The following is a 16,118-nucleotide window of genomic DNA, read 5'->3' on the forward strand; positions in this document are numbered from 1 at the left end:
AACTGTATTATTAATGACTTAGAAGAGCAGCTAGCATTCCCTGCACACCGTCTAAATTTCATCGATATTTTAAGTGATTCACAAGGATTGCCATTTAATCCTCATAATAACCTCGGTGAGAAGGTTCTATTAGACTCATCTTACTCTATCTGTGAGGAAACAAAAGTACACACAGGTTAAGGAATTCATGAAAGACCTGATGCAAAAAGGCAGGCAGTCAAGACTTCATTACAGCTCAGACTTTTAAACTAGTTTGTTAAGATCACAATCTCAGTCCCTTACTGGCTCGCCCTCTCCCTCTCCGCTGGGGAAAAATCAGTAGCCTCAACAAAGTTAAGCTGGATAAGGGGGTATAACAGCAAAATACATTCAGAAAGGAGGCTGGAAATAAGCCTACAGTGTGATCTATTGATGCCCACAGTTATCTGAGCTGATTTTGCTTATAAAAGCTGCAAAACACCTTCCTTTTAATACATTAGGATCTTAATCTTGAGCAGTAGTTCCCCAAATCATGTGCAAAGAACTCTACTTTCCTGGGACATGAAAGGGAGAACCCCAAAAATGTCTTGTGGTAAAATTATCTGAGGAAACGCCAGATTAAGTAACATTAGCGGGTTTCTTTACTAGAGAATTTGACAGTGTTAATACAGATTTTGGGCAGTTTTCTCCATCTTACCTGAACACAGGACCCCTTGCTCACAATGCATCTCACAGGCCTAGTGCTGAATAGGACACTGTGACATCGACATGCTGGGCCTACAATGCCATCTGCGAACTGACCTCTGCTCACACATCTCCAGTCAAATTAGGTCAAATTTAGGCATAATACAGGAAGCATGTGCTAAGAATACAAAGTCTGAAAAGCGGAATCAATTGGAAAGATGAAGTGTTCCCATGCATCTCAACCCTAAAATGTTGTTCTTTTCCCTATAACCCTCACAGGGCATGTGCTGAGCTCTACAGGAGCATTTACCCAGCCTGACTTTAACGAGCTGCCTGCATAAGCACGTCCTTCCAATTGACTGATTAACTCAAAAAGGTATTTTATTTGTTGGTACAGAATCTCAAACACAGTTAAGACAGTAAGAAATAATTAACTTGGATTGTTCAAAGTATTCTGACTTAGAGAAAAATATTTGAAGGCATAATGAAACACAAAAAGAGGTTACACTGCTATGCCACAGTCTGTACGGTCCATTTCTTTTTTTTTTTTCTTTTTAGGGCTGCATCCGTGGCATTTGGAGGTTCCCAGGCTAGGGGTTGAACCGGAGCTGTAGCCGAAGGCCTATGCAACAGCCACAGAAATGTGGGATTCAAGCAGCGTCTGGGACCTACACCACAGCTCACAGCAATGCCGGATCCTTAACCCATTGAGAGAGGGCAGGGATCGAACCTGCATCCTCATGGATACTAGTCAGATTAGTTTCCGCTGAGCCATGACGGGAACTCCTAGTTTTACCCCTAACTATGTATTATACTAATCTGAACTGTCCCAAATCTAAACAGTACTGGACACTGGAAAAGTATCTCTATCTATGGCTCACATATTACAATGCTCAAGCGGAAGCAGTATACCAATTATCAAATTATATCTAATATAACCTAATTCAGTTTTCCATAATGACTCAAAAATGGCATTTACCTATGAAATTAAATTAACATATAAATCAAAGCTCTACGTAAGTCATTACTGATACTCTGGAATTTTTCATACTAAGTACATGAACTAATGATCTGTCACCCACTACCAGGCCAGGAGGAAGACAAAATAAAGGGGAATAAAAACACTTAGTTCCTGAGTCACAAATATAAAATAGCAGGATAAAATACATATCAAAAATCAAATACCCTGCCCGTTTAAGTTTTCTTTTTAAAAGTTACTTTTGAAGTTTCGTTTTTTATTATCACCTTTAAAATATCCACGAAAAGTCAGTTATTAGAGAGAGGAAACAAGCTTTTTCTTACCTATGCGGTCAAATGTCTTATCACATTTGGGGCACTGCAAAATTTTTTTGTTACTGTTCTGAATGACTACAGGGGTTAACCCCTCATGAATGCTCCCTACAGAATCACCAGCTTCAGGCTCCTCTTCGGCATCATTCTGATCTTTTTCACTCTGTTCTTCAATGTCAGAGTATTCATCTGACATCTCCTCTTCTAGCTCATCTTCTTCAGCATTATATTCACTTCCAGGATCCTCAGAATCATTTCTATCTGACTTTTCCTTATCAAAATGGTCTTGATTCAAATTGTCGGACCCATCACCACTTTCCTGTTCATCATCACTGGTGTCGTCAAACTTAACAGGGCACTTCCGATTCCGTTTTGGTCTTCTTGCAGAAAAACCTCTTTCCAGCATTTTTAACCCATGTTTTTTCCCTAATAAAAGGGACCTATGGGTTTTCGCCAAATGATTCTCTAAAGACTTCTTGTAACAAAAATGTCTACTACAGAATTTACACTGATGATTATTTGATAGTCTTCCAGTTAATTCACTGAGTGTTTCTTCCGGTGATGACTTTTCAGTTAGCTCAGACTGAAAAGTGGCAACATTTTCATTATTCAGCAGCTTAACTGCATCTATAATATCCAGAAATTTTGCAGCCTCTAAAACAAGAGGGATTTCATATTTGTACACAAAAAATTCTGATGTGTAAAGAAATTCAAGCAAATGCTGAAAAACTGAGTGTGTTACATGATCCAGGGTGACAACATCAGCGCTTGGATTTTTGCTCAAACACGCATGAAAATAACTACTGCCAACAGCAACAACAACTTTATGGGCACTAAATTCTTTTCCTTCTACTATGATAAGCAAGTCGCAGAAAGACGGCTGCTTCTGCCTATCGTCATTTAAATACTTCAGCAAATTCTTATTGTACTGCAAAGAACTCAAAAGTGTTCTCTGATCCGGAGAGGGAGGAAGTTCCTGATAACAGCGAAGAGTGTCAGGAGCTGGTCTTTCTGTGGAATGAGTACAGGTTATTTGCTCACACTCCGCTGCCACATTTCCATCTGAAGAATCTTTATGATAGCCTAGATGGATCTTCTCAAGATGTGAAGTAACCTTTCTCCTTTTCTTCATTGCAGTACAGCAATTTCAGAACAAGAAACTTCATAAGTGTCTTGAGGGATTTACAAAGGAAAACTAGATTGTCTTAGATAACGGCTTCTGGAGGGGCGTGCCCGAGGGGTGCATGGTCTGCGAAAAGAGTAAGAACCACGTAAAATAACTCCATGGCCAAGCGATCCTACATCATTTGCGGCACTGTCAACAAATCCGTCCTGATAACTCGACGATGATAAAGTCACCGTTGCCACTTCATTCGTGGCTAAGATTTTAGGGCGGAGAACAAGGAGGGCCGAATAGAAAAGACAGCCAACAAAAGAATAATTTTAAAGGCAGCAGAACACACCTTGAAGGCCCGATTCGCGAACACGGCTAGGGGGAAAGAGAGCAAAGGGGGAGGCTCCCCGAGACCGCCGAGGGCGCAGGTGGAGCGGGCAACCTTCGCGATGCAGAGGCGCCGGGACGGTGACAATAAGGCCGTCGCGGCGGCGGAATCCACATCCCCCAGAAACACGCTTCCCCCGGGCAGCAAGGCGTACCTCCTCCCGGACGGCGTGCGTCCAAAGGCCGGAGGCGCCTGGTGGGACGGCCCCGGGAGGGACGCGGAGAGAGCCGGGTCACCCAGGGGGACGGCCGCCGGAGCAGAGCCTCCGCAGGCCCCTCTGGGCGGAGACCGCGCCGGCCGCGGGTGACCTGCCGCCCTGCCCACCCGCTCCCCGAGCGGACACGCCGCTCATCCATTACCGGGAACCGAGGGCTCCCCGCTGGATCCCGGCCGCCGAGCTCCACTCCGGGCGCGCTCGCCCCGGCGCCGACCCACTTCCGGGTTCAGCCCCCCGCCCCGCCCGCCCTTCCCCTCCCAGCCCCGCCGCCGCCGCAGCAGCCACCGAACACGTCAACCGCGCGCGCAGCCTCGCGGCCGCCAGGACAACACCGAACGGCCCTGCGCCGGCCAATGCGCATGTGCGCGCGCCCCTCCTCGCGCATGCTCTGTGGGTCCCCGGCCCCCCCGTGCCCCGGGGCGACCCCGGCAGCGCTGGGAGGCTATTAGTCCGGGTTTTCGCGGTGGTCGGGGTGGTGCGGGAAGTGGTGTGGGGGCTGGGGTCGGGGGGACTGGGGCGGGGTTTGGTAAGAAGCGGCAGAAGCACCCCCAACCCTTAGCGGAGCGCGTCCTCACCGCGTTGGCCTTTGGCGAGCGGGCAGCCCTCCGCAGCAGATGGAGCCCGGCCCCGCAGACTCTGCTTGGCGTCCGAAGAACCCAGCTCGACGTCCCTTTTCCGCTTTAAACAGCCAACGCAATTGCTCCAGAAATGATTTAACGTCTTACTGTCCACAGAAAACATTGAAAAATGTACACATAAGTATGAAGGTGTCAGGAGAGAAAGTCAAAACAAACAAAAAACCCCACCCGGATAAGTTTTGGAGCCAGTTCCCAAGATTGTGCGTTTCTGACACAGCCCCAGGTGATGGTGATCTTGCTTTTCTGCGCACTACATATTCAGCAGCGAGGTGCCAGTCGTGTGGTTTTACAGACACGAGGAAAATAAGACAGAGGCTGAAACCTAATAGGGTGGGTGACCAGACTGGTGGACCCATTCCCGGTTCCCCTGTGGATAGACCTGTTAGAAAAAAGTGTTTCTGGAGTTCCCTACATGGCTCAGCGGAAAGGAATCTGACTAGCATCCATGAGAACGCGGGTTCCATCCTCGTGGCCTTGCTCAGTGGGTTCAGGATCTGACGTTGCTGTGGGCTGTGGTGTAGGTCGCAGCTGCAGCTCGCCTGGGAACCTCTATGTGCAGCAGGTGTGGCCCTAAAAAGACAAAACTGACACTTGTTGAAGAAGGTAAGACAAGCTTTATTCAGGGGTTTCTCCTACAGTGGGGTTTTGTATTAGGGGAGAGAGATTGGGTTTAATTCCAGACAAAGGAAAGTGGGGATTTATCACCCAGGGGCAGGGACTCAGGGGGTGGCTGGTGATGTTCGGTGGATGGAAAATGGCTAACAGAAAACAAAGAGTTGTAAGAGGGGGATTCTGGCTAAATTTACCTAACAGGGTTCCTGCTGAAGGCAGGTGGGAGTGATCAGACATCACCTGGGGCGGGGCGGGGTGGGGGTGGGAGGGGATGAGGAGCCAGATGTCAGCTATGGTGGAGGGGAAGTCTGGCTAAACTGACTTATCAGGATTCTTGCTAAAGTTGAGGAATGCAGAGACAAACACAGAAGCGCAAAAGTCAGAGCCTAATTGAGAAGGAAATTTGGAGGCATCTGATTCAAGTTTGGTCGAGGAGGAGTTCCCCTGTGGTCAACTGGGGTTAAGGATCCTGTGTTGTCAGGGAAGTGGCTTGGGTCGCTGCTGTGGTGCTTATTCAGTCCCTGGTCCTGGAACTTCCATATTCCATGGATGGCAATAAATAAGTAAGTAAATAAATAAATAAGTTTGGTGGAGCAAAGAATCCTTTAGACTTCATCCAATCCGTTGAACATCTTAAGAGCAAAGACGGAGCTTTCCCAAGGAAGCAATTCTCCCCAAGAATTCAGCATGAAAACTCTGCCTGAGATTCCAGCCTGCTGCCCTGCAGTATTTGGACTCAGGATTGGGACATAACTCTTATCAGAGTTTCCAGCCTGCTGGCCTACTCTATGGATTTCAGACTTAGCAAACCCCAGAATCAATCATGTGAGCCCGTACCTTAAAATATCTATCCTCTGTCTGTCTTACTGGTTCTGTCTCTCTGGGGAACCCAGAGTGATGCATCAGCAATGAACAAAAGGAAAATAAAATTCAAAAAGTAATGCCTTTATGTTTTCCTCAAATCATGTGGCAACAATATCCATGTCCCTAAGATATCAAAAGTTTTTGTCAGAGGAAGCAGCAGTGGGGTGGAGGCCCACGAGGAAAGAGGAGAGGCTGAAAGCCAGGGCAGAAAGGAAATCTGCATGCTTCGAAATCTCTTTCCTGTGTCTTCCTTTTGCCTATCTGTCATGGTCTTAATTCAGCATTCTTTAAGAGGCTCTTTCACAAGTTGATTTCTGAAAATGAAAATGTTTTTCTTCATTTGGTCATTGACTATCCATTGAGCAAGTACTCTGTACGAGGCATGTAATGGTTTAAATAAACTTAATCATAAAACACATTATTTGACAGCATCGGAAATATCCAATACCCAGGAATGAATCTAATGAATTCTATTCAAGATGTCCATAAACGATACTCTACAACATGGCTAACAAACTTTTTTTATCTTAAGGGGCAGATATGAAATATTTTAGGTTTGTGAGCTACAGGTAGTATTTGTCCCATTTTATTCTTCATTTTCTTGACAACCCTTTAAAACATAAAAATTATTCTTATCTCATGGACCATACAAAAACAAATCATGTGCTGAATTTGGTCTGTGATCCGTTGTTTTCTGAGCCCTTCCCCTAAAACACAGCTCAAATTAAAGAAGACCTGAATAATTGAAGAAATATGTTGTATTCGTAGATTTGGATGAATCAATGTGGTGAAGCTGTCACTTGTCCTCATATTTACCTATAACAAAGATGTCAATACAGTTGACTTAATCAATATTAAAAATTTTTGTTTTTTGAAAGCAAATTTAGAAAATCAAAGACACACCACAGATTAGAAGATATTTGAAAAACTTTCACCCCCCCAAAATAAAAAGAACTCTTAAAACTGAGAAGGAAAAAATATATAAAATGAGCAAAATATTTGAACAAATGCTTTGTGAAAGAAGTATATGAAAGATTTTCTTATTTTTAAATTGCACCTTAAAGGAAATGCTAATTAAAACCACAGTGACAGGAGTTCCCATCCTAACTCAGTGGTAACCAACCCAACTAGGATACACCAGGATGTGGATTTGATCCCTGACCTTGCTCAGTGGATTAGGGATCCAGCATTGCTGTGAGCTGTGGTGTAGGTCACAGAGGCGGCTCAGATCCCACGTTGCTGTGGCTGTGGTGTAGGCTGGCACCTGTAGCTCAGTTCAGCCCCTAGCCTGGGACCTTCCATATGCGGCAGGTGAGGCCCTCAAAAGCCAAAAAAAACAAAAAAAAAAAAACAAAAAAACACACAAAAAACAAAAAACCCAAAAAAACTTCAAAAAACACAAAGTTGTAAATCAACTATAATAAAAAATTAAAAAAACTATAGTTTTTTAGAATAACTAAACTTATAGATACAACATCAAGTGTTGATGAAGATGTTGATCAACTGGAAGTCACATACACTTATTGAAACGTGAAATGGAATAAGCACTTTAAGAAGATAGTTGAGCAATTTCAGAAAATTACACATATCATACAAGCTACCCATTCCATCTCCATCCAAGAGAAACCAAAGCGTTATATCCATAGGAAGTCTTTTATACAAAAACCTGTAGTGGCTTTACTTGTAAGAGCCCCAAATTGGGATCAGTCCAAATGTCAAACAACAGATCAATAAATAAATGAATATATAGACTACTATTACTTGACAATAAGAAGACAAACTAAAGCCAAAGGCAGCAACATAGATGAGCCTCAACTATGCTGAATAAAAACCAAAATGAATATATTCTACATGATTCCATTTACCAAAAACCTAGAAACTGCAAATTAAATGACACTTTGTTGCTTAGTGACAGTGGGTGGCATCAGAATTTGTGATAGTTTAAAAAAGGGCACCATAAAATTTTAATTCTTTTGACTGTAGAGTATACATATAATCACAACTTATTTAAGTTATGTACTTTAAATGCCTGCAGAGTATTGCATAACCAGAAATTTTAAAGTCATTTAAAAAATGTCGCACAGACACATGAACAAACAGGAGCATACAGTGAAACAAGAGAAAAAATAGGAAGGCCAGAGATTCCAAATTTACAAGTTAACTTATTATATAAAAAGGTAAAATTGCAAGTGTGTGTTAAAAAAAAAAACCCACAAAAAACTGTCCAATAAGAATAAAGATGTGGGCAACCGAAATACCAGTAAGTTGTATATAAACTCAGTAACAAGATAAAATTCGAATGCATCAAAAATTTCAGTGTAAAAATTGAAACCATAAAAGAACTGCAACAAAACACAAACTTCTAAACAGTAAATGGTGAAGAGCTCTCTCACCACAAATCAGAATTCAGAAGCAATTAAGGGGAAAAAATTGTTAAATCAACCTATAAACTTTAAAAGTTTTGGCGTGGAGGAATTCCAGTATCATCAATGGTGTGTTAAGTAGCTGAAACCAATTCTCCTCCTATGAACAGCTAGGACAGAATGTTTTTTAACAAAAGCTTCTGTTTTGAATGCATGGCATAGCTACCAAGGTTGTGTGTGAGGAATTGTGAGGCCCTGATCTGCAAGAAAAAGAGGCTTGAAGAGCAGATCTTGGCGTTGGAGGGGAGCCTCTCCCTAGATGCAGTTACTGATGAGAAAGAAGCAATTGAGAGGGTGAAAAGATGAGCAGATCCTTAACAGACTCATGAGGCTGGGAGATAAACATTGAATATAAAGGACCCCAAAAAAGGAAGGGCCCTAATAAACACCCCATGTTTTTAGCTGGGACTCTGAAAGGCCTAACCAATGAGTAAGAATGTACCAGAAATAGACCACCCATCACAGCACTGAAGCCCTTAACATTTTTATTCCTTATTTGAGAAAGACAATCAGGAATTATTTTTTTCCCTTAACCTCCCTGCCTGCCAGAAGTAAAGCCAAATCCCGTCATGATTAAAATGACATCATCTAGACCCTTTTTTTTTTTAATCATCTAGACTCTTCCTAATTTTTAATATACAGTATCCAGCATTGAATCAAACACACACACACAAAGGATATTTCAAAAAATGTAAGAGACAAAACAAACAGACAAAATAGATCCACAGATCCAGAAAATGAAGTAATTGGATTAATATAGCAATAACAAACTATGAGTAGTATGTTCAAGGAATTGATAGAGAATATTGAAAATTTCTACAAAGAAATGGAAATCAAATAGAAATTCTAGAACAGGAAGACACACTAGATGAAATTAAGAATGGATGTGCTTAACCTAAGATTAGAAGGAGCTGAGGAGGAGTTCCTGTCATGGTACGGTGGAAACAAATCCAACTAGGAACCATGAGGTTGAAGGTTTGATCCCTGGCCCCGCTCAGTGGGTTAAGGATCTGGCATTGCCGTGAGCTGTGGTGTAGGTTGCAGATGCAGCTCAGATCTGGTGTTGCTGTGGCTCTGGTGTAGGCTGGCAGCTGTAGCTCCAATTAGACCCCTAGCCTGGGAACCTCCATGTGCTGTGGATGGGGCCCTAAAAAGACCAAAAAAAAAAAAAAAAAAAAAAAACTGAAGAGAAACTATTGAACTAAAAGATAAATCAGAAGAAATATCCAAAATAAAACAAACCAAGAATGGGCAGTACAGAAAAGAGGAAAATAAATATGTAGAACACATGGCAAGACCAAAAAAATACTTTTTTTTGTTTTGTTTTTTGTTTTTGTCTTTTTTAGGGCCACACCCATGGCATATGGAAGTTCCCAGGCTAGGGGCCAAATCAGAGCTGTAGCTGCTGGCCTACGCCACAGCCACAGCAACTTGGGATCTGAGTCATGTCTGTGACCTACACCACAGCTCACAGCAACACCAGATCCTTAACCCACTGAGTGAGACCAGGGATTGAACCCATGTCTTCGTGGATACTAGCCAGGTTTGTTACACAGAGCTATGATGGGAACTCTCAAACATAAATCTTAATAGAACCATTGCAAAGGAAAGGAAAATGAGAATGAGGAAGAGGCAATATTTTAAAAGATAATAGCTGAGAATTCCCCATTGATGAAAGACATCAAGCTGGAGATTCAAGAAACATTAGGCACCCCAAGCAGGTAAGTTCAAAGAAAAGTAAAATTGGGCATATTATAGTAAAACTGCTGAAAATCAGAGATAAGGAAAAAAATTTTATATCATCCATAGGAAAAAAGAGTATTAGAATTAGAGGAGCAAAATTAGACCACGAGCTGGCTCTCCAAGGAAAGGCTTGGAAGCCAAAAGATGTCCTCATGATAAGTTAATGATGCTCAAAGATGATAACTTCTGAGCTAGAATTATGTATCCAGTGAACAAATCCCTCAAATAAGCAAAATAAAAACTAGTTGAAATAAGCCAATCTTGAGAGCATTCATTAGCTGTAGACTCAGAGTTCCAGAAATACCAAATGGAGTTTTTTAGGCAAAGAAAAACATGATTACAAGATGGAAATAATGTAATGAAGGGAGGAATAAAGCATAACATGAGGGAGTTCCCATCGTGGTGCAGCGGAAACAAATCCAACTAGTATCCATGGGGATGCATGTTCAATCCCTGGCCTCGATCAGTGGGTTAAGGATCCTGGGTTGCTGTGAGCTGTGGTGCAGATCGCAGACGCGGCTCGGATCCCCTGTTTCTGTGGCTGTGGCATAGCCCGGCAGCTATAGCTCTGATTCAACCCATAGCCTGGAAACTTCCATACGCTGCAGGTGTGACCCTGAAAAGCAAAAAAAAAAAAAAAAAAAGAATAGTAAATGTAAATAGATGTCAACTGTGGAAGTAATAATAAGAAATAACTGTAGAGTTGACAAAAACAGTAACATTAAAAGGCAAGAATGAATTAAGAGTTTTTAGGTTGCAGATGCGGCTCAGATCTGGCGTTGCTGTGGCTCTGGCATAGGCCGGCAGCTACAGCTCCGATTGGACCCCTAGCCTGGGAACCTCCATATGTTGCAGGTGCAGCCCTAAAAAGACAAAAAAAGACCAAAAAAAATTAATTTCTTAACTTTAAATTGTCCAAATTATTCAATTATAGAGACAGTGATTGAGAGACTGGATGAAAAAAAGACAAAAACCTACTACAGACTTGTTTAACATGAAAATTTGATTATTAAAAGACAAAACATAAAGGAAAGTTAAAAGTTACTATTTGGAAAATGATACACTATGCAAATATTAACCAAAAGTAGATTTATATACCTACATTAACATCAAAGTAGACTTTAACATAAAGTGAGTTATTTGAGATAGGACATTTCATAATAATACAGTTTGCAATTCATGAGGAAGATGTAACAATTCTAAATATGTATACCTGTACTAAATTATATATTTTATACATTTATTTCTATTCATATGTATGTATATATTACGTAGTATTTTATTTACTTATATAAAAAGATAAGCTTACAACTGTATAATACTTTATATGCTAATTATATACATAACATTATATATACATATTTATGCAAAGTAGATAACTTGAAAACCCCAAATGTTTGGAAGTTCATTAATACATGGGTGGCCTGGGTAGCCCATCGGTAAATAGCCCAAAGAGAAAAGAAAATAATCACAACAAAATTTAGAAAATATTTTGAACTAAGCAATAATAAAAATGTATTGAAACAAAAAAAATACAGCTAAAACCATGTTTAGAGGGCAATTTTAACTTTAAATGCTCACACTAAAACTTAATTCAAACTGAAAATCCTTGATCTATGCATCATTTTAAAAAATTACAACCCCCCAGAAAATTCCAAAGAGATTAGAAGGCTGGAAACAGCAAAGAACAGTTATCAATGAAATGGTAATAACCACTTAATAAAGAGGTTCAACAGTCTTGAAAGGTTTTTTTGTTAAAAAAATATATATATTTACACACACATAGACAAGATTGATGAATCCTGTAGAAACTTTTATCTTCTTATGCACCACTTATTAAGTTATTATCTATTGACTTCATGTTCACCACCCTTCAAAATTCGGCATTGTGACACTGGGGCTGGAACTCAGCTTTGCAGGCTGGCTCCCTGTTAGTTTCTACAGAGAACAATAGAGAGTTTTAAGAAAAGCAGAGTTCCGGTCATGGCTCAAGGGAAACAAATCTGACCAGTATTTGTGAGGCTGCAGTTTCGATCCCTGGTCTGGCATAGTGGGTTAATGATCCAGCGTTTCCATGAGTTATGATGTAGGTAGCAGATGCCGCTTGGATCTGGCATTCCTGTGGCTTATGGTGTAGGCTGGCGGCTGCAGCTCTTATTCACCCTCTAGCCTGGGAACTTCTATATGTCTTGGGTATGGCCCTAAAAAGACAAAAAAAAAAAAGTGAGACAAGCCTGGTTGGAAGGTGACATTCAAACTCTCCAAAGGTACCGGAAAGAAAGGACACTATCACGAGAGTGAAGACAACCCCAGAATGGGACAACATATTTGTATATGATACATTCGATACGGATCTGTATCCAGAATATGTTTAAAAATCTTACAAATTAAAAGTAACACACAATAACTCAGTTTTTGAAATGGACATTGGATTTGAATAGACCTTTCTCCCAAGAAGATATATAAAGGCCAATAAACATGCAAAGATGCTCATCATCATAGTCTATATGGAAATGCAAATCAAAACCACAATTACATACCTACCACCTCACGCCAACTAGGATAGTCATAATTTTAAAAACGGGTAACAACAAACATTGGCAAGGCTGCGGAGAAGTTGGAACCTTCTTGCACTGCTGGTAGGAACATAAAATAGGGCACCTGCTTTGGAAAACACTTTGTCAGTTTCTCAAGAAGTTAAACGTAGCGTTACCATATGACTCAGCCGTTCCACTCCTAGGTGTACACCAAAGAGAACTGAAAACATATGTTCAGAGAAAAACTTGTACACGAATAATTATGGCAGCATTATTCCTAAGAGACAGCCAAAGATTCTTTAGCTGATGAATCAAGAAAATCTGGTATATGCACGCAATGTAATGTTATTCTGCCATACAAGGGAATAACGTACTGATGCGTGCTACAACATAAACCTTGAAAAATTACGCTGAGTGAAAGATGTGAAACATAAATGACCACATATTGTATGATTCCATTCATAGGAAATGACTAGGGAAATGTACAAAATCAGACAGTAGTTTAGTAGTTGCAAGGAGCTAGGGAAAAGGGGAATGGGGAATGACTGCTGGTGGGGACAGATATCCTTTTGGGGAAAGGAAACTGTTTGAAAATTAGATTGTGGTCATAGTCGTACAACTTTGTGAACATACTAAAAACTGTATGCTTTAAAAGGGTAAACTCTGATATATTAATTATATCTCACTTAAAATGATATATTCATTTTTGTAATTGTAAAAGCATAGGAAAATGCTCATCTAGTAATTTTTAAGTGTGAGAGAGTACTTTTTGTTCATATGGTATGGTCACATGTATAAAAAAATTTATACTGAGTAAAGGTTGGAACACATCACACCGAAATAGTAACATCAATTCTCTGTAGGTTGTGGGGTGATGTAAGATTTTCTTTCTTTCTTTATTTTTTTTGGTCTTTTTAGGGCTGCACCCACAGCATATCGAAGTTCCCAGGCTAGGGGTTGAATAAGAGTTGTAGCTGCCGGCCTATACTACAGCCACAGCCACAGCATCGCCATATCTGAGCCACATCTGCAAACTACACCACAGATAATGGCAGCACTGGATGCTTAACCCACTGAGCGAGGTCAGGATCAAACTTGTGTCCTCAGATTCATTTCCTCTGAGCCGTGACAGGAACTCCAGATTTTCTTTAAGTTTTAAAAAACATTTCAACTCTTGTATTATAAACATGTATTTTTATAATGAGGGAAAGTAATTTTTAAAAAATGTACCATAAAGCAAACATGTCAGGAGTTACTGTTGTGGCTCAGTGGAAATGAATCTGACTAGGATCCATGAGGACATGTGTTTGATTACTGGCCTCGCTCAATGGGTTAAGGATCTGGTGTTTCCATGAGCTGTGGTGTAGGTCATTAACGCGGCTTGGATCCTCCGTTGCTGTGGCTGTGGCATAGGCCGGCAGCTATAGCTCCAGTTTGACCCCTAGCCCAGATGGTATAATAGTACTTACAGGCCCTTACATACTTTAGACTTAGACTCCAGAGTCAGAGAGTCAGAGTGCATTACATATGCTGGGCAAGGAATAAGAAACCTTGTCACCTGATGAAAACACAATGACTAGGAAAATAAAAACTTAATGTAGTCTTAGGGACTTCTCTGCTACCTAGGGAAAAATTATTCAACTTTGTTGAAGTATAATTGATAATTAAATTGTAAGATATTTAGGGAGTTCCCATCGTGGTGCAGTGGAAATGAATCCGACTAGGAACCATGAGGTTGCAGGATCGATCCCTGGCCTTGCTCAGTGGGTTAAGGATCCACTGTTGCTGTGAGCTGTGGTGTAGGTCACAGATGCACCTTGGATCTAGTATTGCTGTGGCTGTGGTGTAGGCCGGCAGCTGCAGCTCCAGTTGGACCCCCAGCCTGGAAACCCCATATGCTGCAGGGGTTTAAGACAAAAAAAAGACAAAAAGAAAAATTGTAAGATATTTAAAGTGTACAGTGTGATGATTTCATGTACAAATACACTGTAAGTTAACACATCATCAAGTCAACACATCCATCACCACACACACACACACACACACACACATACACACACACACACACACACACATTTTTAGTGAGAACGTTTAGGTTCTACCCTTTTAGTAAATTTCAATTATACAATACATTATTATCAACTATAATCATCATGTTATAAATTAGATCCTCAGACCTTATTGGTCTGATTTCTGAAAGTTTGTGCCCTTTTATCAATCCCTTCCTATTTTCCCTACCTCCTGGTCCCTGGCAACCACTTATCTACTCTCTGTTCTCTATGTTTCTATGAATTGGACTTTTTTTTTTTTTTTTTGATTCTACATATAAGTGGTAAAATGTAGTATTCATATTTGTCTTTGTATTTCTGTGGCTTATTTCAGTTAACTCATGCCCTCCAGGTTGCAAAGGGCATAATTTCCTTTTATTTTTTTTAAGGCTGAGTAATATGTATATATATGTCGTCGTCTTTATCCATTCATGCATCTACAGACACAGGTTGTTTCCTAAGTGCAGTAATACTGTGGTAAACACAGGAGTTTTTATATATCTTCTTGAGATAATGGTTTCATTTCCTTTGGACATATTTCTAGAAGTGAGATTGTTGGATCATATGATTGTTCTATTTTTAATTTTTTGGAGAATCTCTGTATTGTTTTTGACAGTGGCTGTACAAGTTTGCATTTCTGCTAACAGTGCATAAGGACTTCCTTTCCCCCGTATCCTCGGCAACATTTGTTATCTTACCTTTTTGGTAATAAACATCCTAATAAGTGATTTTCATTTGCATTTCCCTGAGGATTAGTGCTGTTGAGCCCTTTTTGATGTACTTGTCCATTTGTATGTGTTCTTTGAAAAAAAAATGTCTATATAGGTCCTTTGCCCACTTTTTAATTGGGTTAGTTGTTCTTGAGTTGTATGAGTTCCTTGGATATTTTGGGGTATGTAGTTTGCAGATATTTTCTCCTCTTCTGAAAGTTGTCTTTTCAGTTTGCAAATGGCTTCCTTTGTTGTGGATAAGCTTTTTATTTGATGTAGTTCCACTTGTTCATTTTTGCTTTTGTTGTCAAATCCAAAAAAATCATTGCTTATACTAGTGTCAGGGAGCTTACCACCTATTTTCTTCTGGAAGTTTTATGGTTTCAAGTCTTACATTTAAGTCTTTAATCTATTTTGAGTTGATTTTTGTGTATGGTGTAAGAGAGGGGTCCAGTTTCATTCTTTGGAATGTCCCACACGTTTATTGAAGTGATTATTCTCCCCCCATTGTATATCTTATTCATTTGTCAAAATTAGTTGACCATATATGCAGAGAATTATTTCTGGGCTCTTGATTCTGTTCCATTAATCAGTGTGTCTGTTTTCATGCCAATACCATACTGTTTGGATTACTGTAGCTTTGTAGTATATCTTGAAATCACAAAGTGTGATGCCTCCAGCTTTATTCTCTCTAAAAATTGCTTTGGCTATTTGAGGTCTCCTCTAAGTGGAAAAGAAGCAAAAATCCTTAGAGAAGGGAAAATACTAACAGGAAAGGCAAATATATAGTAAGCATTGAAGATCACTTAAATAAGTAGATTAAAAAAATTATGAAAGCAACTATAACTATGATAAATAGTAAAGGGCTAAG

General features: G+C 40.4%; 2 protein-coding genes across 9 annotated transcripts in view; one reads left to right on the forward strand and one right to left on the reverse strand.

Annotated features, from left to right (window-relative positions):
- The window catches only part of ZBTB41 (zinc finger and BTB domain containing 41), a 43,629-nt gene extending 39,723 nt beyond the window's left edge, over positions 1-3,906 (reverse strand). For 4 of the 8 annotated variants that reach the window (XR_014817500.1, XM_084979337.1, XM_084979340.1 and 1 more), the window contains exons 1-2: positions 3,815-3,906; positions 1,966-3,202 (exon numbers count right to left, since the gene is read on the reverse strand). Coding sequence is in view for 4 of the 8 variants with exons in the window: in XM_084979340.1 (XP_084835466.1) it covers positions 1,966-3,085 (1,120 nt within the window). In the remaining 4 variants the exon portion in view is untranslated. Of the gene's footprint in view, positions 1-1,965; positions 3,203-3,416 lie in introns of all 8 variants that reach the window. The other 4 variants (XM_084979338.1, XM_084979336.1, XM_021064481.2 and 1 more) reach the window with 3 other exon arrangements.
- A 156-nt stretch (positions 3,907-4,062) lies between these two features.
- The window catches only part of CRB1 (crumbs cell polarity complex component 1), a 242,556-nt gene continuing 230,500 nt past the window's right edge, over positions 4,063-16,118 (forward strand). The window contains exon 1 of the mRNA XM_084979316.1: positions 4,063-4,913. Within this exon, the coding sequence (XP_084835442.1) occupies positions 4,862-4,913 (52 nt within the window). The 5' untranslated portion in view covers positions 4,063-4,861. The remainder of the gene's footprint in view (positions 4,914-16,118) is intronic.

Source organism: Sus scrofa, chromosome 10, assembly GCF_054392235.1.
Source record: "Sus scrofa isolate SSC_HxYL_T2T_F1_AM1 chromosome 10, Sscrofa_HxYL_maternal_Yorkshire_Landrace_v2.0, whole genome shotgun sequence".
Lineage (NCBI taxonomy): Eukaryota > Metazoa > Chordata > Mammalia > Artiodactyla > Suidae > Sus > Sus scrofa.